This window comes from Rattus norvegicus, chromosome 2 (assembly GCF_021556685.1).
Source record: "Rattus norvegicus strain SHRSP/BbbUtx chromosome 2, alternate assembly SHRSP_T2T, whole genome shotgun sequence".
In the NCBI taxonomy this organism is placed as follows: domain Eukaryota; kingdom Metazoa; phylum Chordata; class Mammalia; order Rodentia; family Muridae; genus Rattus; species Rattus norvegicus.
This window is the reverse complement of record NC_141535.1, coordinates 62,039,617-62,063,654: the sequence shown is the minus strand read 5'-3', so window position 1 is coordinate 62,063,654 and position 24,038 is coordinate 62,039,617. Positions and strand designations below refer to the sequence as shown.

The window sequence follows — 24,038 nt, the reverse complement described above, 5'->3', positions numbered from 1 at the left end:
ATTTCACACATAAAACATTTCTATATGTTTCAGGAAGTTGTAAGTGAATGAGTGAGGTTCATACCAAAAATTATGTTTGACCTAAGCTAAAACATTGCCTGTTATTAGTGAAAATGTGTCCCCTCTCCTCTCCAAATGTAGGAACATCAGAGTCCAAATGACTTCTGCCTCAGACTGTGATCCAACTTAGAGACAGTTCTTTTATATGGAAATCAACTTAAAATGAGGTCTTTTGAGTAGGTGCTAACCCTGTGTGATCAGTATTCTTTTTTTAAAAAATACAGATTTATTTGTTTATTATATATAAGTACACTGTAGATGTCTTGAAACACACCAGAAGAAGGGATCAGATCCCATTACAGATGGTTGTGAACCACCATGTGGTTGCTGGGATTTGAACTCAGGACCTCTGGAAGAGCAGTCAGTGGTCTTAACCACTGAGCCATCTTTCCAGCCCCATGATCAGTATTCTTATAAAATTTTAAACAGACAAGTATCTTATAGGAAGAGTACTATAAGATTGCAGTGGTGTACTTACAAATCAAGGGACCCCAAAAATTTTTAGGCAACTACCATATGGAGGGAAAGGGAGTCATGAAATCATGCTCCCTTACAGAACTCAGGAAGTTAGCCTCTTTAAAAATTGATCTAGGATCTCTGCCTTCTAAGCTATAATACAAGAGATTTCTCACTTTTTGGACAGTTAGTTTTTGAGACTCCATTATGGAAACTCTAAGAAAGTAATTCCATATCTTAGATGAGTAAAAACAGCCACAATAAAAAAGAATTGGCAGAGCTGGGAACCAGCTTTCTGAGTAGTTCTTGCAAATAGGAGTGCCCAGGAACATTCCCCAGGAGCCAGAAGAACACAGGCTGCCATATTTGGAAAGAACTGGGATCCTGGCACTTGTAGAAGCTTCATTCCCAAAGAAGTAACACAGGTCAGAGCATCAACTCACGGGAGACCCTAAGTGAGAATCCTGGAGGTAAGGCTCACGAATGTCCCCTGTCTCTCTATGCTTTTCCTTCAGTTTGCAGGAACTCCTGCAGGACTTCACGGGTACTTTCTTGGCACTGTGTTTGCTCCCATGCCTTCTTTTTGAAGAGCTATTGGAAATTCATCTCTGTCAACTAATATCTGGTCTGTTTGGGTACTCTGTCTTCGTTACTGCTTGGATCTGAAGTGATTCTCTAGAACTATCCTCCCTTAAAGGCCTGATCCCAGCCTAGTGAACCATTCACTACAAAGTGGTCAGACAGCAGACACTTTATCCTAACCAATGGATAAATACCCTGATGGCTTATGGTAGGATAGCATCACTGGAAAGTGGTATTGAGCAGAAAGTCTTGTTTGTAGGAAGCAGATCCCAGGCCCAGGATTTGAACCGTGTATTTTTCCTTAGCCTTTTCCTATCATTGTTCTATAAGTGACATAAAGTGAATACCTTTCTCTCACCATGCACTTCCTCCATGATGCTGTTCCTTGCTGTGGGCAGAAAACCAGTGGAGCCAACAAGAAATATACTGGAAACTGAAGCCATGAGCTAATAAAATCTCCCTTTAACCTATTTTTCTCAGTTACTTTTATATTGTGATAAGGCACTATGACCAAGTCAACTTATAAAATAAGGCGCTTGCTGGGCTCACAGTTCAAGAGGGTTTGCGTCTATGACCATCATGGCGGTGAGCATGGTAGCAGGGAGACCGGGAGACCAGCATGGTGATGGGTAGTAGCTGAGCATGAGAACAAGGCAGGAGAGGTGATGGTGAGAGCTTTTAAAGCCTAAAGCCTGTGTTCAGTAACATATCTCCTCTATCAAGGTCATGCCTCCTAATCCTTCCCAAACAGTTCTAACAACTGAAGACCAATCATTCAAACATATGAGCCTGTGAGAGCCATTCTCATGCAAACCACCACATCTCTGTGTATGTATCTGGCTGCCATAATACTAGAACACCTTTACTAACAGATTTTGCTTAAAAGATTTCTAGAAACTTGGTTGATTGATTGTTTTGTTCATTTGTGCATTTTGTTCAGGCAGAGGAAGGGCAGATTATGGATATTCCTAGACCCTAAGCACATTTGTTTTTGGATGGTTTACTTTATGTCCCCTCAGATGCACTCTAGTGCACTTCTAGTCTCAAGTGAGAGATGGTATGTTGCTGTAGAAACCAATTGAAACATTTTTTTCTTTTGATTTTTGCAATTATTTGGTGAGACTAAGTCATTTTGTTTTGAGAGACTCAGATCTCAGCAATCATTATGTATATTGTGAATTCCTGCAAAGCGAGAAAAGATGACTCTCAAACTGTTTCCAAACAGAATATGTTTCTGATGAAATTTAGGAAGTGCCACATTGCTGTATTTCACAGACACTCGAGATTTATGGCAGTGTTCAAAGTAGAATCTTTGCTGCCTACATTCAAAGCCTCTACCACTGGGTCATATCCAGCTATATGACTGGAACCGGTCTCTAAGCATCTTGATGTTACATTCTCTTCTCCTGAGAAATAGGGATATTTTGCTAATAATAAGAAATCAAATATGATAGACTTTTGAGTTTTTGAAAGTAACATGTTCATTTGTTTTTAAGTCTAACACATTTCTGTAGGATTTTGAAAAACTGGCAGGTACTCTGAAGCATGTCTGTAGTGCTTTCTGAATTAAGGTGGCTCTGAGCTAAAGAATGGAGTAGTTTAGTCAAGTCCTTTGGGACTCTGGATACTCTGATGGACAAAAGAGAAAACTAGAGTATCACCGAAAGTCAGACTTTGCCTTCTCGTCAGATAACAAAGTCATCATTTACTGGTACACACTGTTTTTCAGGCCATCTGAGAAGTGCTTTTATGGCACATTTTATTCAACCTTACAAAACAGAGATGAGGAAAAGGATTAAGAGTTAATAGTTGCTAGAGATTACACAGGGCTGGAAAAGCTGAAAAAATATTACTAACCTTACAAAGTTCCTCTAATGGGAGAAAAATGATACTGGGTTATAGATGATGAAACTGAAGCCCCATGGAGTGAGACAGTTTACCTAAATTTTCCTGTGAGTTTATGCAGGATACTTGAGTCTTCATGGTTCTTTGGAATATTTTCTGTTCCCTTTCTTGTCCAAGGTACATTAAGCCAGACACATTTACTAATTCCATGGTGATTTCAAGGGTTTCCTGTTCATCAATCCATGAAAAAATATGACACAACTTTCTGCTGGGCCTATAAATGAACCATTCTCTATGTCTTGGATCCAGGACTAAAATCCTCACATAAGATGGGTATAGTGATATATTCCCAGATACTCAAGAGGGTGGTTCAAGACAAGAAGATCAAAAGTTAGAATCTAGCTTAGATCACTTAGCAAGAATTAATTTTAAAATAAACTTTCAAGTTTTGGAGATATGAGCTAAGTAGGAGAGAGATTGGTTCATACACACAAATAGACACACACACACACACACGCACACACACACACACACACACACACACACACACACACACACACACACACACACCAGAGAGAGAGAGAGAGACAGAGACAGAGACAGAGACAGATATAGAGAAAGAACAAATATGAAGCTGAGTGAGTTGGGGGTAAGGGAAAGAATAATATTAATATATATGTTAGTTTTGTTCTATTCTGCTTTGTTTTATTATATTTTTAGATGCCTGCTTTTTAAGGAGAAAGGGTATAGATTGGGTGGGAGGGGAGATGGGAAGGATATGGGGGGTTGGGGAAAAGGAAATTGGGGGAAGGGTATATTTTATGGAAAAAGACCTATTTTCAATAAAAAGAAAGCTAGATAAAATATATATGTAAAATGTTAATAAACAATGAAAAACTACACACAAATAACTGCCTAGTGATATTTTGGCATAGTTAGAATATCAAAGACATTAATTTTTGTCATATTTCAGCAAAGCTCATTGAGGGTTATTATCAAGACAACAGAAGGAGGGAAGAAGATTTCTCCAATGAATCTGGATAAATCAGCATCAATTTATCCACTAATGCTGATTTAGCTACATAGACTTTGCCTAAATACATCTCCTAACGGTGGTACCAGCTTGACTTTTCCACTCAGCTCAGCAAGAGGACGCTAGAAACTGGATTCCACATACGCTGTCAATCAATTACACAACGGCCTGTTTAGGAACTTCACACACTAGTACTTGTCACCTTATGCCAACTTTTAGGGTATTTCTTTCCAGCTAAGGCAGGTTATTGTGTGCTGTACCCATGGGCTCAGGAAGGTTTCCTCAGCCAAATCTGTAATCATAGTCTTTTGAGAAAGCCCTGGGATTCTGGCAATTAGTAAATTCGACTTGACAAGAATTATTAAGTGTTTTGGGTGCAGCCAACACATTTTTTTTTGGTAAACAAATTTAATGGATCTGTCACAATACCTCATTCAGCCTTATTTTGACAACACTATAATTTATAGCAGTCTAGGTTGGTGGTGAACAGGTCAGGACAAATACATAGTATGGTTGCTCCTTCCCAAGAATAGCGGGAAGGATATTCTGACTTGGCATTGATGTATGCAGATGTGTCAGTGCACAAATTCACAGTGCACTTGTATTAACTTCTAGATACATTACCTCTGCATGCATCCTTCATGATCTTTCTCCACTGCCCACCTTCCCTCCCCTGCCCGAATTTTCCTCTCCCATTTGATAGGATGTTTTCACAGTCTAGGGAAAATAATTTCCATTTCTTAACTTTAGCCCATATGCCTACCAAGACATCCTACTCAGAACTAGAAGTTAGATGATCTCAACTATGATTTCATGTTAAAGAAACTGTCTTGGGAAAGTTATCAAAGCTGTTTTGTTCACATGAGTACTCCGCTTTCAAATAAGTATCTTCAGAGAAGATAATTTTATTGGTGCAAAGTTTAGGATTCTTCTTTAGTTAATGTTTTCAGAGCATCTTTATAAGCTACACAAGAAATCTTTATGCATAATAAAAGAGTTGCTAGACACAAATGTTCTCTCTCTGTTTAGTACACTGCTTACTTATTCATCATTATTCATTCTGCCTATTTCCTAGAATGTTCTCCTGAACCAAATATGCTTCCCATTTGCCTGAAGGTTCGACCTCAGAAAAGCTTCTGAAAATTTCTAGCCATTGTTATGGGAAGCCTGTAGCTTCTCAAGAAATTGCACAGGGATATTTCAGTGGATAAAGGCACTTTCCCACCAGACCTGGGTTTGATCCCTGGCACCTACGTGGTGGGAGAATAGAACTGACAATGTTCCCAGTTACCCTCTGACCTCCACAAGTGTGTCACAGCACATGTGCACACATACACAATAAAGAAGTGCATTAAATTGTGTTTTTAATGAGAAAGAACATAATGAAGTTATGATAAAATCAGTATTGTCCTTCAAATTCTGATCTGTTCATTCCTAAAGGCCATTTATTATCTGGTCATTCCTTAGGTCATAACTGAAATGCACACAGAGAAGTATAAACAGGCCTTTGGAGATACTAAATGTCTTGAGGAAAGAAGAGCTTGGCTTTTTTTCAATCGCTCTTGTTAACAGGCAGAGCAAGGCCTGACAGACCCAGACTCCATAGTGACATAGAACATTAAAACCTGTTTTTTATTTGTTTTTCTCTTCATAACCTTCGGGGGAAAATGCAACGCTAATTTGAATGTATGGACTACTAACAGATATTCCAAACACGTTCTGAATGGATGGATGTTTTGTATGGTTTCAGAATCAATTGCATTCTTTATTTCCAACACAGCAACACTCCTTTGGGTTTTGCTAACTACAGCAATGAGCTTTCCAAGTGCTTTACAGACTGGCTTTGGGGGCTGTGATGTGTGTGGCTTTGGGGGCTGTAGTATGTGTGTATAACTTTGGTTTACTAGAACAGCATAACAATGGGCCAACAATGAATTGATTAGCTGTCATGAGCCCAGATCAGTGAGATCCACCTGATCCCTGGTTAATAGACGCTCACTCTGCAAGGGAGGGTAAACTCCTGTGAAACCAGAAACAGGAAATTCAGGAAGCAAGCCAGACATAATGGATGTTGTATAGTATGCAATTTTAGGCTGGGTCATTTGGAAGAATGAGTAAGAGGCGGATGAAGCAGGACTCTCATTGTCCCTTCAACCCTGGAGCTTACCTCACTCCAGTTGCCTACTGTCCAATCTGATGGACACAGAATGTCTCTGTTGCAGGAAACCAGTGTCTTGGGCTTCAGCAGGTGCTGGCAGTCTGTAGCTGGGAGAGCCTGCTCATCAGAGCCCATGGTCTGGATGCACAGCACTGTTCTCTTTTTTTCTCCGTACGGCCCACATGTCATTGAACATGCTTCCCACTCTCCGGCCCACCACCTGCAGGCAGACACAGAAGTGTGAAGACATCAGCAGAAGTATTCCCACATTCATTCTATCACAGCTGGAGAAGTAGGTAAGTGCGTATTACAGCGCCTGGAGGCTCTTGGAGATGATGCAGACTCTGTAGATGTTTTCTACAGACAGGGCCAGTTCAGTTATAACTTATAACCAGTTCAGTTATAAGTGTGACTTGTTCAGTTATAAACCCCAGAGCCCAGGAGAGACTCTGGCATATATAGTTGCTAAAAAAAATGGTTGGGGCATTTGCAAGATGGCTCAGTAATTTAGAGCATTTGTTGCTCTTTCAGAGGACCTGGGTTCAATTCCCAGCTCCCACATAGTAGTTTACTATTACTTGTAATTCCAGTTCCAGAAGACCCAAAGCCCTATTCTGACATCTAAGGACAAAAGGCACATAAATGCTGTACATACATCCTGACAGGTAAAACATTTATACACATAAAATTTAGATTTAAATTTTACTTTAAAAGAATGGTGTCTTTTAATGGAAAAAGTCGCTTCCCTTTTAAGTCAAGAAAACTGAGGTCCAAGGTTCTCTCTGTGAAACTTCAACCAAATTTAAGCTTCCCTTTCTCGTCCACTGGGTGAGGGTAGCAGTAATGACATTATCAGTACCACGGGTTAAATGAAATACCAATTCATGCAAAGTGAGGAGCACAGACCCCCCATCCCCAGATCTCAATTTCTTGTGACTCATTGGTGCTTTGACTGGAAGTGTGAAGTCATAGCGTTCTCTAGACTCCTGACTTTTAACCTAATGTTTTTCTATACCACTATGAGACAGATACAAACGCCACATCTTCATTTACCTAGCAATGTCAGATCTAGCTCATTGCTTTTATTTTGCCTCTGAATCTTCAACAACCTGCATGCTCAGTTACTCATTTGATAAGGGGGGGGGGCAACTTGAAGAAGACCATTTCTTCCATTTCAGAAGCGCCCGAGAAGTTAAGCAGTTGGATACATTAATATTTTCTTTTGTCTTGTCTGAGGACGAGTTGGTTGGTAAGCTCTTTGTTTCTGAGTGATTCATTGAACATTCCAGGGTAGACCCAATGGCTGCACCACTGAAGCGCTTTGGGGAAATGTCAGCGATTCCTACTGGAACCCACACATTCTTCCTTTCTCATCAATATGCAAACCTGTTCCAGCTTGGGAAAACAGAACTAGTCTCTTGTGCCAGTGTAGTTTGGCTCCATCATTGCTTTGTGGACACTCAGTGCTCCCATCTAAGTTCCCATGCAGTAGTAAAACAGGACATTTCTGGTTTTCACAGCACATGATGGGAAGCTTTCTGGTCTTGACCTGGAGACGGACACCCCCAGCCTTGAGACAGGTACAACCCTCTCCGACTCTCATAGTTCTAATTTCAAGTTAGAAAATGTAGAAGAAAGCTCTTTCTTGATTCTACTATTTTCTTCAGTAAGCAAGTAATTAAGAGCACCAGTTTATTCTTTGGTGTTTAATTCTGGTTGCCTTGTATGAGCAAAGAGCTAATACTTGACAGTGTGATGTGGAAGCAAATTAATGCCCACTGTATTAGTCTAATTACTTTGCCCCACCTCTGACATTTCCAAAGGAGGCCAGGCAGACCGCTGAATATATAAAATGTCATTCTGGAAGGGCCCTAATCTGAGCTGACTGAAGGCCTAATTTATCTAATTACTTGCTACAGGGCTTTCAGTTGTGTTATAATGAAGTGATAATGGCCCTTCCTGTTTTCCCTTTCTGGAGTTTCTTCCATGGTCCTCATGGAGTGATCATGTGCTAGTCCTGTGATTAAAATGTGTCACCTAGGGGGCTGGAGAGATGGCTCAGTGGTTAAGGGCACTGGCTGCTCTTCTAGAGAACCCAGGCTCACAACTGTCTGTAACTCCAGTCCCAAGGGACCTGACACCTTCATACAGATAAGAATGCAGGCAAAATTAAAATTAAATAAATTATTTATAAGAGAAAGTATTGCTTAAAGTTCATCAGTTAGAAAGTCTTCTATGCCCTGGTGTTGGGAGGTGGGACCTAACGGGGAGTGTTGAGTCCATGAGGACAGAGGCCTTAGGAATGGATTAATGCTACTGTTAACTGCTGCCTGTGGGCATGGCCTTGGTCTCCTTTACTCTTCTGCTGCATGGGAACACATTTCCACTCCCTTGGTCTTTCAGGTGTTGTATGAATATGGAACAAGAGGGACCTCACTGGTGCTACCTTGAGCCTAGAGTTCCAGTTTTTAAAATCATGAGAAATAAAACTCTGTTCTTTATAAATCACCCAGTCTATGGTACTCTGCTACAGCAGCACAAGCCAGACTAACACATCTTGTCATCTTAAAAGGAGACCTATCTACTTTTCGTTTCTCCTGTGAGTGTCTTCCAGGCTCAAGCTTCCACTACTGGCTCTTAGTACTCCCATGCTGGTTACTTCTTGTTAGCTTGATACAAGCCACAGTCATCTGAGGAAAGGGAACCTCCATCCCCATCCCATTGGCCTGTAAGCAGGTGTGTGGGGACATTTTCTTGATGAGTGGTTGATGTGGGAGAGCCCAGAATACAATGCTCCCCAATCTCCGGACTAGTGGTCCTGAGTTGTATAATAAAGCAGCGTGAGCAAGCCGTGGTAAGGAATCCAGTCAGTAGTATTCCTCCATGGTCTCTGCTTCAGTTCCTGCCTCTCAGTTTCTGACTTGGCTTCCTTAACAATTCACTGTGATGCGGAGTGTAAAATGAAATAAATCATTTCCTTCTCAATGGCCCTGTTAAAAACAAGACTCGGCTTGACCAAATGCTGTGCACTGCCTTGCAACCTCCATTTTTAGCAGAGACTTCAGCAAAGTCAGGTTAAGAATGTCCACCCAAGTAAACCATTATCCCTGATATCTGCTTGAGTTCCAAGGACTCCATTTTCCCCTATTATCACCCTGCTGTATCTTGGGAAAGAATACTACAAGGTCAGTTCTTTAGTCTATATTCTCTATATTTAGTCTATATTTGCCCTATATTCTTTAGTCTCTTTTTCTCTTAGTATTTACCCATCTATTGACCCGTACCCTGATACTCAAATACAGACTCCCACTTGTCCATGCTATAGTTGGTATGGAGGCCAGTATCTTCTCCACAGCAAATTTCCATTATAGTGGTCCCTATACCCATGATGGTGTTGAATAAAGAAATGATCCGTCTAACAACTATGAATGATGTTTTTTAACAGTTGAATCACGTTTTCTTTTATAACACTTAGCACACAACTGGTCAGTTGAGCATGTATAGTGTTCTTTTATCACTAAACATTAGTGGATCTCTTACCTGTTATGATGCAAAAATCCTTAGGACTGAATTTTATATCTCAGATTATTATTGTATCAACATTAGCAGAGCTTTAAAAGAAGGTCCATCTCTGACTAAACTCAGAATCTCATGTAGGGAGGGCCAAGATATCAGTGCCATGTAAGAACTATCCAGTGAATTATCTCAAGTCAGGATTAGAAAGTACTGAAGTTCTTGATGCCAAATAAATGGATATAAGTTTATATGTCTAAATTTTACCCAAACAATGGACTTTATTGTCTTAGTATGAGTCATAAGTTATATAGATATAGATATATAGAAGTGCACTCTAAGTGTGTGTGTGTGTGTGTGTGTGTGTGTGAGAGAGAGAGAGAGAGAGAGAGAGAGAGAGAGAGAGAGAGAGAGAGAGAGAGAGACTTTTTAAGAATCCTTAGTTATCTTGGCAAACTTTTCTCAGCTTTAGCTGGACTCCCACCCTGAGAAGGGGGCAGGATGGGGAACCACTGAGCCCCTCTGTTACCTGCAACTTCCCTGCCCCACTCCCACTTCCAGTGCTTGCAAGGGCAGCTCTGACTGCTATGAGCCAGGTCACACCACTCTCTTGCCCTCACTACTCAGGCAACTGAGACCAGAAACGCTGCGAAATTACCTATAATGCCGTGAAAGGAGTCTTGCACAACAAAGTGTAATGCAGCCTAAGCTCGAAAGTGCTGAATAAGGGAAAGCTTGATTGAAGTTGCATGCTGTTCTTTCATGCAGCGAAGCCTACGCATAGCTGCTGGGGTTGAGTGACTTGCTGTGATGTTTATCGGATGCTTTGGATGTGTGTGCTCATGGCTGTGACCTTGCAGCGCTCTCCTTTGTGGAGAAGCAGTCAGAGTGAAGTCAGCTAGAGAGAGGGAGCACAACTGACTACTTTCTGAGTCAGATATTCCAAAGAACTTCTTTTTTGGCAGCTTTGGTCCTCAAAACCATTGGCTGCCTCCTATTTGTTCTCAGGTATAGATAATTTGACACTTTTATCAAACATTAAAAAAAATCTCTCTCAGACAATTTTCTGGGGAGGGGAAGATCAATAAATGCTGAAATTGGACTTAAAACCAAGATATTATTAAAGAAAAACCATCTTGAGAAAATGAGAGAGAGAGAGAGAGAGAGAGAGAGAGAGAGAGAGAGAGAGAGAGAGAGAGAGAGAGATTAACTTTGGAGGGGGAAATGACAGCTGTGAGTGAAGAATGAATGAGAGTTTTTCAGACATCACAGGAATCAGGTGACCAAGGAAGGTGATGCAGAACTTCAGGTCAAGGGACTAGCTACTGTGTTGAGTTTGTCAAAATGCATGCTGCTAACCAAGCAACTTTTGTTTATTATATTTATATTTTTAAAGCAACTTAATTTCATTTCTTTAAGAAGTAAATTCCTTTAAGCCCTTTGAGAATTTGCACACAAAAACTTAGTTCTTATAGTGAGACTTGCCTGTTTGCTCATCAATTTTTATTTTGTTGATTTCATTGGCTCTTTCCTTCCTTCATTTCTTTCTCCTTTCCTTCCTGTCTTCTCCTTTCCTTCCTCCTTCCTTCCTTCTTTATTTTCTTCCTTCTTTCCTTCTTTCCTCCCTCCTTCCCTCCCTCCTTCCCTCCCTCCCTCTCTCCCTCCCTCTCTCTCCCTCTCTTTCTTTCTTTCTTTCTTTCTTTCTTTCTTTCTTTCTTTCTTCCTTCCTTCCTTCCTTCCTTTCTTCCTTCCTTCCTTCCTTCCTTCCTTTCTTCCTTCCTTCCTTCCTTCCTTCCTTTCTTTCTTTCTTTCTTTCTTTCTTTCTTCTTTCCTTCCTTTCTTCCTTTCTTTTGGGGGACTGTAAGTCTTGCTATGTAGCCCAAACCACCTTTAAGCTCATTCCTTTCCCCTGTCTCCTGACTCTGGCAATTACCGGAGTGTGTCACCATGCCTTCCCATATGTCACTTTGTTACCCTTGGTAAATATTTTAGACTATATAATGAAGTAAACAAATACAGTTGTAAGAAAAGAATTATATGTATATAGCATAGCAACAAAGAATTTTTATATAAATTACAATGTTCTCAACTAGCTGGAGTCAAGTAACTGCCTAAATGTCTATATCAACTGATTTTAAATATATTGTGTACATGCACATGTATGTATATGTGCATGTGCATACATGTACATGTATATTTATATGTGCACCTATTCTTGGATATAAACTCAGACTTGACCTGTTAATTTTGTTGATCTTTAGCAACTACAAGTTGGTCTCCTGGCATCAACCATGCATAGAAACAGTTTTCACAAAAGGAAAAACCCAGTGATACCATAGGATATAGACACCCATAAAAAATGTAACTTAAATTGAAGAAAATACACTGTCCAACGACAGGATCTTCAAGGACTTGTCAAATTGCTTATGCTTCTCTCTTCTTCCTCAAGTATAATCTTCTAATTGTTTCTAGAGAATTGGAGGAAATTACGTTTCCCACACAATGGCAGATGCTGGGGAATCTCTATTCTCTCAGATGTGTCCATCCAGGTGGCAGAGGCAGCACTGGAGGCAGACAGATCATCTGCTCATCAAGAAATCCTGGCTTTAGATGTCACCTTTGCTCTTGCTGCCCCTGTGCCACGGCGGTCTGGTACTGACTGTCCAACCCCTGGTTCTTATGTAGCTGCACCAGCCCTTCCGATCTAACTGCCGAGGCTGTGAGTATGAGAGGAAGCTGGAGAGCTGGGCAGTTGGAACATTTCTAAGTGTTTTGTGTATCAAGAAACAGAACAGCCCTCTGAGAGGCTCTATGCAGCAACTGACTGAGACAGCGAAAGATGCAGATACCCACAAACACTGGATGGAGGCTGGGACCCCTGTGCAAGAGTTAGGGGAAGGATTGAAGGCCTGTAGGGAGATGGCAACCCTACAGGAACTCCCACAGAGTCAACAAATCTGTATGCCTGGGAGCTCCCACGGACTGAGCCACCAACCAAGGAGCATACACTGATGTGTAGCAGAGGGCTGCCTTGTCTGGCCTCAGTGGGAGAAGATGTGCCTACTCCTACAGAGACTGGATGCACCGGAGTAGGGGGGATTAACTTGGGCGGTTGCTCTCTCAGAGTCGAAAGGGAGGGAGATTGGGAAGAAACATAGTGAGGGGGTATTGGGAGGGGAGTAACATTTGGGATGTAAACAAATAAATAATTTTTAAAAGTGGAAGTTCCATCTATAAGCACATCTTAAGAAGCATTGGAGAAGGAGACAAAGTTTAGAGCAGAAACTGAAGGAATGGCCATTCAGAGCCTGCCCCACCTGGGGATCCAGCCCATATACATACAGTTACCAAACAGACAATATTGTTGATGCCAAGAAGTGCATGCTGACAGGAGCCTAATATATCTGTCTCTGAGAGGCTCAGTCAGAGCAAAACAAATACAGAAGTGAATGCTTGCAGGAAACCATTGAACTGAGAATGGGACCCCCATTGGAGAAGTTAGAGAAAGGATTGAAGGAGCCAAAGGGGTTTGCAACCCCATAAGAACAATAATACCAACCAACAAGAGCTCCCAGGGATTAAACCACTATCCAAAGACTATACGTGGATTGATCCATGGCTCCAATTGCATATGTAGCAGAGGATGGCCTTGTTGGGCACCAATGGGAGGAGAAGCCCTTGGTTCTGCCAAAGCTGGACCCCTCGATGTAGGGGAATATTAGGGCGGGGAGGCAGGAAGGGGTGGGTGGTTGGGTGGGGAAAAGGGGATAACATTTGAAATGTAAATAAAAAATATCCAATAACAACAAAAAAGAGAAATAACATAAACATACGTCAAAAGAAGAAGAAGAAAAAAAGAACAGGAGAAGGGGAAGGAGGGGGAGGGGGAAGGAGAAGGGGGAAGAGGAGGAGGAGGAGGGGGCGGCAGCATTGGAGGAGAAAAGAGTATCCTTTCCTGTGTTCTGGCATGCTACTTTCAGATCCAAGAGATGATGAGATGCCAGGTTCACTATAAAGCTTCAGTGACAGAAAGAATTCTCAGTGTAGTAGGTGGGAGACCAAGCTCTGAATGAAGCTCTTGACTGCAAGCCCAGACCTGACGCCCACTTGCATTCTAACTGCCCTCTTTGAAAAGCCTGAAGCAAGAGTGGACACAGACAGTTCAGAGTATGGATATGTGAAAGTTCTAGATTCAGTAGGAGACACGCTGTTGGAGAACTAAACCACTTGGTGGTTAAACACCTTCTCAGTGAATGCTGTGAACATTTATCTTCCACAGTTTGAGACTGAGTCTTAACAAAGAAAAACATACAGTGTATCTGCTTTGTAAGAGGAATCTTTGGAAAGAAAATGTCGGGCTGGAGAGATGGCTCAGTGGTTAAGAGCACTGACTGCTCTTCCAGAGGTCCTGAGTTCAAATCCCAGCAACCACATGGTGGCTCACAACCATCTATAATGAGATCAGATGTCCTCTTCTGGTGTGTCTGAAGACAGCTACAGTGTACTCATATACAAAATAAATAAATATAAAAATAAGTGTTAAAAAAAAGAAAAAAGAAAATGTCCTCACAGCTTGCCACAAGCTGACAGCCCAGTCCAGAAACCTCTCAAAGCTTTCCTGCATTAACCAACAACACAACTCACAATTACCATGGAGTACTATTAAGTTAGGTGTCTGGCCAGGTGACACCTGTCGTCAAGGTCAAGCTTCATGTTGTCAAGGGTTACCTGGGTGGACAGTCCTTTTCATAGCACTTTTTCTGTCTCACGCTGGGCTGTGTTTCTGGGTTGCAGAAGGTAGTTTTCACTATTCCCTGGCCCTTCTTGACACAATGAGCAGTCTGCCGGCGGATACCTGGAGAAAGGACCACACAGGTTGAATTCTGAATATGAATGCTACTGTACAAGAAGCCCACATCCTCAGAGTGGCCCTGGGTAAAGACTGGAGGTGATAGTTCCAATCCAAAAGGAGCCTCCAGATTGGTGCCAGTCCCCAAGACATTGAGTGACTTCGACTGTAGTCTTTGAGTCTTCCTAGCTGAGAGACCCAACATACTGGAGTAGAGGATTTTCCACCCTTTTAATACCCTTTACAAATGCCTGTCTCCCAGGATCTGTGAGCATGATGAAGAGGTGATACTTCCTACGTTAAATTGAGAGTGGTTTCTCACACTGAAGAAATAACTGCATGGACTGAATGAGTTCCGGTTCTCTTCCCTTCCACAGTCAGGACCAATCCAGCTTAGCCTCCTTAGTGTACAGAGCATTGGCTCTGCCAAGGAGTTTTCACCTCCTCCTCTCCTGGGCTGCTGTTCCTTCCTTCCAGATCTACTCCGTTCCTCCCCGTTCCCCGCTCTGAACCCTTTGGTTGTGATTTCTATGGATAACTGTGGTTTCAATCGAGGTCTGGAAACTGGACTGCTATCTTTTTGTCTAACTGCTCCTTCTAATTCTCCTGGCCTAGGGACTGTAGCCTGGTTTCCATAACATTCCAGTGTTTGTGGGCAGTATTTACCTTCCTTGATTTCTCTAAGCCCTCCCATACCTGTCATAGCCAAGGTGGTGAGTGCCAGTCTCAGAACTGTTTCCTGCTGGAGCTTCTGAAAGATATCATGTCCCTTACAGTAATGAACTTAATCATTTAGAGTAAAATCCAAACACTATTACTCTTCAGTGGCACTCTGGTTGGTCTGAAATCCAATTTTGGAAGAGCGGCAGCTCTCTTTAATATAGGCCTGTTGTAAAAGCTTTAGTGGAGGGGTCAGAATCAGGTCACACTTTTAAGAATAATTACTATTATGTAACACTGCAAATTCAGAAAGTATGAGGTTAGACTGTATCTAAATGACTGTGATTTTCTGGGAAAAGGAAAAAAAATTATGGCTTGCCATTTGTTTTCTTGTTTTGTTTTTTCAAACCGGACACTGCCCACAGGGAACTTTCACTAATTAAGGCTGCCAATAAACCTGTGTGATGTCATAACACTAACTTATTTGTCATCTGGAAACAATTGTGTGAATTTTCTGCTTCTAAGATAGAAAATCAGGAGCGTGAGATAGCTCACCCGGTTAGCCCACTCTCAGCCATGCCTGACAACTTGATTTCCAGAGGCCACATAGAGAAAGGAGAAAATCGATTCCTGTTAGTTTTCTCTGATCACCATATATTCACAGTGACATCTGTGTGCCTGCATACAGACATGCATGTACATGTGTGTGAACACACACACACACACACACACACACACACACACACACACACACTGCTATTCCCAGAAGATTGTACATTCCTTTTAACTTCTTAATAAATTGTACTGGATATTGGTGGTATAGGACCAATTAAGTGCCTTAATTTAAACCTGTCACCTGTGCTTTAGAATTGGTCACCTTGGAAGGGAATGTGCCTTGAAGGAAGGAAATGTTAAGCTCCTTGTGAAAAACAAGTTCAAGAACAGTGACAGCCTATGGCAGTCTCCACTCCATATTGAGATTTTTTTCTGGTATACAGTTAGTTTGTTTAAGATGGTTTACATTTAGAATTCGAATTAGGATTTGTTAGATAGAACAACCAGAGACAGCTTTGCAAACAGGAGCGCAGCATTTCTGAAATGTCAAAACTTACAAGATCAAGGAAGCTCCAGGCGGTGCCTAACCACATCATCTGAAAGGACTCCAAGGAATTTCACCTCAGTCTGTGAAGGACTGAATAGATCTCTTTCCTTACACCCACTCAAGTGACAATGATATCAAAACATGGTAAAGTTCATGTTAGCACAGAAATTATCATTCTCAGGCTGCACATAAAAATGTTTTAATAATGTAAAATGATGGCAATTTTGTGAATTGATAGATTTGTCAGTAAAGTCCCTTCATAAATACCGGGACACAGAAATAGCACTACCTTCACAGGAAGAAGGAACAGGTGAGGGTTGAATATTGTTGATAAGTACAACATATCCCACCAACTTTCAACTTCGGTTCCCAGGGGACATTATTTCCTTGGCTCCCTAGGTCCCTTGGTTCCAGTTTCTTCAACCAGTGAATTCATAGCTACCCACCACAACACAAACTCAGTCAAGGAGAGCTTGCATTCCACTACTATGGTGGTGAGGGTGGGGGGGGGGAGAGAGAGAGAGAGAGAGAGAGAGAGAGAGAGAGAGAGAGAGAGAGAGAGAGGAGTAGCAAGAGCAGGTACCACATCAATCCCACAAGAGTCACACTGGATTTGAGTGTACCTTTAACATATATTTACTGAGTATTCTTTGGCAATCTCTGTAACTCCCAAGCCTTAGCTTCTAGCTTCTTCATCCTTAAAACACTGCCAAGATTATAATAGAGTGCTGTGGGAATAATAACTCTGCATACTATATATATATACATATATATACACACATATATATATTTAGTTATAATGCAAAATATATTTGATATATTATAATTTATAAATATATTTATATATCATATTTATTTATGGGGTATCAACTCCCTCTAAAGTCACTCCACTAAGCAGGTTTTGAGACCAAGGTTGAACATACACACTCTGCGTTGGGATATAGAGGAGATTTTATTTATCCAGTCCCCTTAAACCTGTTTCTATACTCTGTATAATTCGAATTTCTAGGTGGTTGAAACCTCAATGCTACAATTCTTCTTTTCCAGCTCAGAAACTTTTCAGACTTATTACTGACTCCAACCATTGATTAGATACAAGTAAATGTGCCCGACGTTATCACTTGCCATTGCTAACACCTTTACATATCCCAGCAGTAAGTCTGAAAGCCAATACGATTTCCCCATGGGGATGCCAGGGACCTGATAACGTAATTTCATAAATTGATTGTTATGTTAGATGAAACTTGGGGGGGGGGAGAAGGTATGAAAATTTGTCCAAGTAAAAGAATTGGCTATGCCTGAAGAATGTTTAACAGTGTTAGAGAAAATAAGTGTTTCTTTCCTGTGCAGGAACCGTTCACAAAATTAAGCAAAGTCAGTTTTCTGATGCAACTCCCTTCCTGTAGCACCTCTGTGCTAGTCAGGCCACCCGCACAATTAAGAAAATCAGAAAAGCCTGCAAAATCCCACGACACTTAACAGCCAGCAGGTGAAGCAGGCATTCAGGCAATCCAGTCTTTCATGGGGCACACTCACTAAGCATGGCGCAGACTGAGAAACTGCAAGCAACGGCAACATTAGAGAACAAAGCTAAAGGCTATAAATATGAGAGGGCGTAATCTCTGCAATGGCACAGGGTAGAAAAGCAACGTGGCGTAGGAGAGCCGCGCGACGGGAGACCACTGCCTTAGGCACTAGAGACGCACAGCTGAGAGGCTGATCTCTCTGCCCTCTCCTATGCACATGGTAAACTATGTGCCACCTGCACTCATTCGCATGTGTTAAGCCCACCTTGATAAATAGTTTTATTCTTTATGAAGTCTTGCACCGAAAAGTGTCTTCAAGATTTTGTTTAAACAAAATTAAATAAAACATTGTTCAATGTTAACTACCCACTGTTTTCACTTGGGAGGCACCGACTTAAGGGGCCTCAGGGATGCTGCTAGGGTACCCTGGTTTCCGTGGTACCCACTCTCATCCCGTTTTTTTTTGTTTGTTTGTTTTTTTTTTGTTTTGTTTTTTAGTTTCCCGTTCCACCTTATGGTCCCTTGTGTTTTCTCTCCTTTTCTCATGTTACTCTATATTTTTATAATGTAGAAAGTATTCACTTAAATATAATAACATAGTTGAACGGTTCAGTTTTCTGTCTTCTGTCTTACATTTTGCACTGTGTGCACTGGGTGACTGGGAAAATCCCACTAAGGCAGGGCAGTGCTGGAGGATCCAGCTTTAAAAAAAACCAATGTCTAATTGACATCAGTTAAGGATATTCTATTTCCTACCTACCTTCAGATGTGACTTTATGGTCATCGCAAAACCTGATACCGAGGTACGATACCTAAGCTCTTTATCTTGAAACACAACAGGGTGGAGGCTGCTCTCTTTTTTGGCGGAGTCTCTGATAACTAGCACTTATCTAAGTTTTAGTCTGTGTGGTCTGGGACAAGTAATTTAAGTGTAAAGTTTAAACATGAATTTTACTGAGAGCCAAGAAGAGGGAATCACAGGTCGAAAATGTCCTTGGAACTACATTCACAGTGACTTCATTTTTCTTATGAATGATCCTCAGGGAAAATATTTTATCTCCCCATTTATCTCCTGCTAAAATATCTCTGGGATTCTGGCCCATATTGGACCATAGGCCAGTGCAATGCTAGAGACAGCCAGGATAATCAAGGATGGATTGCCTGTGAACCCCTATGTACCATCAGCCAGACTGCACTTCTGGCCTAGATTGAGTTCTACTTTAGTAGTTTAAAAAAACTTATATATGTGCACATGCATGATCAAAATACATTATGTATGCATATAAAATATATACAAGCAAAACATATTTAAAAATGACCATTTTAGGGGCTAGAGAGAGGGCTCTGCCTTGTGTACTGCGCTTGCAGAGAAGCCAAGTTCAATTCTCTGCGTCCGTATGAGGCGGCTCACATCCGCTTTTACAGATCCAGGGCCAGCGAGTCAACACCTCTGGCTTCTTCAGGCACTTGTACAAATGTGCGCATTCACCATATTCACCAATATAAAAATAAACGTTTTATTCTTATGAGTACTAAAAGCTATATCTAGTTCTCCATGCTAAATCGAAGGAAAGCAGAATTGTTTAGGAACTAGATTATGTACAACCCAATTTCCGACTCCGAACTGTATTCTGTGATTGGTACCTGGGGTAGGGAAGTAAGAGAAGAGGCCAAGTAGCATTAAGAAGGAAGTTCGTGGAGAAGAATGACTTTCTGGTGCGTGCTGTCCTTCATTTTGATTCCCCTGGCTACATTACACATCGTGGCTGTCTGCTATGCAGGCGCTCTGGTTTCATAGGCAGTAGATCCAGGAAAGAGGCAAGGAGTTCCGGAACAGACTCAAGTGTGTCCCAAAGACTGGCTCAGAAATAAAACTTCTGTGTATGACATTATTTCTAAAGGTACTGAAATAGTAGAGAATAGACTTGTTGGGGCACCAGTGGAAGGGCAAGCCCTTGGTCCTGCCAAAGTTGGACCCTCTGTGCAGGGGAATGTGGGGGGGTCGGTAAGGAGGGTGGATGGGGGGAACTCCCGTATGGGGGAGGGGGTGTGGATGGGGGGTGCTTATGGAAACCGGGAAAGGGAATAACATTTGAAATGTAAGTAAAGAAATATATCCATTAAAAAAAAATAAAGCTACTGAAATGAGCGAGCCCCCCACATACCAAGAGGCCTGCCCACTGGCTTCAAGGGCCTTGGCAAACTTCATGAATCATTTAGGCAAAGCCTGTGCTCTCTTGCCTTCCTATGCTCCAGTCTCCCTTGGTAGTGGAGTGGTACCCACGTGATGAAAGCAGACCAATGAGATGCAAGCAGAACACCTATTCCTTTAAGCCACACCTACACGCTCACTGTTTAAAGGGATCCCTTGGGATGACTGAAGGTCCGCAGATACAGAACAGACACTGGCTTAGATCACCTCCTTCTCCTATTCCAAAGCTCAGGGGCGGCAGGGGTGGGGTTTCCAATCGGAAGCAGCTGTTTCTCACCTGTTCCACATGTTACACTGCACTCTGTCCAGCGGCCAAATTGCCAGAAGTACAGCAACTTCTCCACATCATTGTCAAGGCCATCTTTCCGGACTGTGTACTCATACTTGATACCGGGGTTAGTCACCTGGAATAGTAGCTAAAGTTCGAGAGAGGAGTTGAATTTTAAAGTCTGTCATGAGGATCGATTATAACGCAGATATTTATAAAATATACCCAGAGGGTAGGGCGATGGATAAGAAGGTAAAGCGCTTGCTGTGCACCTGTGGAAAAAGGCAGGCATGGGGCATGCACCTATAATCTTAGCACTAGGGAACCAGAGACAGGAGGATGGTCCCTGGGGTTTGCTGGCAAGCTAGTCTAACTGAATCAGCAAGCTCCGGGCTTAGTGAGAGACCTGTCCCAAAAAAGTCAAATAAAATAAGGCAAGCAACTGAGAAAAATATCCCAACAGACACTGAGTTTGGGTATATATATTTTCACACCGGCACATACATGTACGTAAATTCATGAGCACACGTACATAAAACAATACAGAATGCCTCTCACTTAGAAGTAGTTACAGAAATATTTGTTACAATGGATGCCACTAAAAGGTTCTTCACCTGTCTTTGTCTAGCTACACCTACTTTTGCTTTCTATATTTATACAGTCTCCTTCCGTTGTTTGTTGGCTAAAATACCATGGACATTTAATAAATAGCACATTTTAATCAGATGATCATTACACTGTGGAGTTCAGCTAAAAGGAGCCTTGTGTACTTACTAACTTTGTGGAAATGGGTAAATGCTTTAGTTTCCTGACAACCACACAATATCACCTCAGTTTGTCACCACTGCTGGGAAGCCACACTAAACACATAAAGAGTACGTCACCCTGAGGACTACATTCAAACCTCCCAGTGGATGGTTTTGAGGTCCTAAATGTTGTTCCTGGGGCTCTGAGAGTTCTAAAGAACAAAGAAGAAACCACACAGGCTCTCTGTCCTAATATCAATGTCCGGTTAGAGGGGGATGGTACTAAGCACAGGGCCAGCAGCTCCCTACCCCTCCGTATTACCTGGAGCCACACTGACTCGTTGGTGGGGCCTGGAGCCATAAGTCTCTCCAGATCTCCTTTCCTGTCATACTGGAAGACGGTCCCTGCCAGTTTATAGTTTCCATTCCACTGGATGATAAATCCTCCGTTGAGGTAATATTTTTCCGGATCTTCACTCCTAATGGCCAGGAAATTGCCGGCTGCCTTGATTTCCATCACTCTTATATCCCTTGCACCTTTGGGAATAAGTCCGATGTCAATGTAACCTAAGGACAAAAAGAGACGGTAATGAAGGAGGCGTGCTGGCTTCTCAGCTAACACAGCCCGCTATCATCACCTCAGCATCTCCGTTCTTCCATGCCCGTGGTGAGACTAGTCAGTGGCAGAATTCTCCAGAGCTTCACAACTTATTGTGTAAATGGCTCTATGAGGACAGGTGAGTAGATCCAGGTGGGACTTGGAAGGCTTGTGGCCCGGGCAGCATTGATTTCCTTGTGTGAATCTGTGCGAATGGTTCAAAATGTCTGAAGTCCAACCTAGCTTCCCGTGGCATCCCTCCCTTCCCTTCTTATTCACGTTACCAGGTTACCTCTCCCAAGCAACGCACAGACTTTTCTTCCTCATCACTGACATCATGTCAAAAACAGCTTCTTACGTATAATTTAATTCAAGCCGCTGTTCATTCAGACCTTCTGGAAGGGACCTCAGTTCCATTGATTGCCCACCTGGCTTGCTTCAGTCAGCCCAGGATGAACACCTCAGTCCAGAGCCCCGCTTTTTACACCATCACACAGTTCTGTCCAGCCGGAAGCCTTCCCTCCTCCTTCCCTCCTGTGTTTTGCAAAATTACAAATTTGTGACTTATTTTCAGGGCTCTCCTCCCGGCTTCTGGATAACCCATATCTATTTTAAAGCATTGATTGACTCCGGCTGCAATCTTCTCCTGCTTAATGGTTGCCATGGTGGGAGGCACACTGGTGGGAGAAACTGACACTCAGTGGTTGGCCCTGCCCACGAGCTCTTTATGCTTCTATGTCACTCATGCTTCGTAGGAACTGTGGCTTTATAGGAGGGAAGGAAAATGGTCTCTAAGTTGGCCTTGGATCCCAGTTGGGTATTGCTCTGAATTTCAACAGTTGGTTTACCTCCCTTGACTCTCATCTGCACAATGATAGGAACTGAAGGATGGTGGGTGAGGAGTCTTTCAGACCCACCATTCAAAAATTTCCTTTTTTACAGGTTGGTTTTAAGGCATGTTTAACCCTCTTAATTTTCCATGTGTGCACCCCCCCCCCCGGGTGTGCAGGCTCATGTATTATGGGCTTGAGTTTGAGTATCAGCTCATAGGCTCAGGGAAGCTATTGGATCCTAAAAACTCTTACCTAATCTGATACCATTATCGGGATGTAGTGAAAAGGGCCTTGTAAGAGTTAGTAGGTTACATGGGATGAGGTAAGTTAGTGGGTTACATGGGAAGTACTCTGAAAATCTGATTGTCATATGTAACATATGTCTGTAGCATGTTTCTCTGGGCCCAGAAACAATAGAGTCTGAACAAGCATGAACTGAAATCCCTAAAACCGTGAGCCAAAATAAGTGTCTACCCCCTTAAGTAGTTTTCTCTTGGGTGTTTGTAACAATAATGGAAAGCTGTGACTAATATAATTCCCATCTCTGTCATCTGAGCATGCCCATGTTGCTTTACTCTGGTAAGTCAAAACCTATGTGAGTCTTAAAATAGTTGGTTCAACTCCATTTGGCTTTCATGAATTTATCTGATACAGCTCATTAATACCACTAATTTGGGAAAAAATTAATCACATGTAATTAGAACTAATGAAAATTTGAAAAATGCCTTTGGGATATTGCTCTCTGCAACCATTGTCTGATTTAGGATCTTACATGCCTTCTCACTGCAGAACCAACCAAGGAAGAAACATGGCATTTAATATTACATCTAGCACCTTTGTTCCTGGCTTTAAATAACAAAGGAAAGTACAGAAATTATTTTCTAAGTTTGATTTTTTTTTATTTTTCCACATAAGTGAAATCTCCAAAATGGTAAATAACTATCACAGACAAACTAAAACTGGAGGAACGCTAAATGTCAAATAGAAACACGTAGTGATTATCTGTGCTTCTTCGGAATGTTTGGAAAGAGAAAAGTAATTGGTAGGGGACACATCTTCTTGCACCTTTCCCATAGTCAACATCCTCAACTTAGAGAAAACCTGAAAACATGATCTGACCTGAAAGAAGTCTCTGGATCCATGCAGACCACCCAGAGAAACTGCCCATCACATCCCCACCTACAACACTCAAAGTGTTGAGGAGAGGACAGAAAATCAGCCACACTTCTGAAGATATTTTTATCTAATATGTCATCTTACTGACCTGTTTTTGCAGGAGGGGGAGTTGATCTACTGGCCTGCTTGGTCCCTGGTCATTGGCATTTCTAATAAACAGGTGCTCATAAAGAGGCCACATGACTGAACCTCGGTGAACCCTCTACAGTGGTTTGCCTGTCTTTCATAAGATTGATGGTGTCTGCTAGTGGTAACTAGTATGACACTCACTGAAGGCTTGATACTCACAACATATGTGAGGAGCTTCCTGAGGGAACAGTTAAGTTTTTAGACGCATCTTCTGTCACCTCACCTGAGAGCAGTGGCATGCAAGTGTCTGGCTCAGATACAGTTCTGTGTTTCACATGAGTTGCAGGGTGAG

General features: G+C 42.0%; 1 protein-coding gene across 2 annotated transcripts in view; it reads right to left on the bottom strand.

The window, feature by feature from the left end:
* The window catches only part of Adamts12 (ADAM metallopeptidase with thrombospondin type 1 motif, 12), a 307,826-nt gene that overhangs the window by 58,377 nt on the left and 225,411 nt on the right, over positions 1-24,038 (bottom strand). For both annotated transcript variants that reach the window (NM_001106420.4, XM_087618470.1), the window contains 4 exon segments: positions 6,144-6,354; positions 14,376-14,502; positions 20,274-20,412; positions 21,333-21,577. In NM_001106420.4, coding sequence (NP_001099890.2) covers positions 6,144-6,354; positions 14,376-14,502; positions 20,274-20,412; positions 21,333-21,577 — 722 coding nt within the window.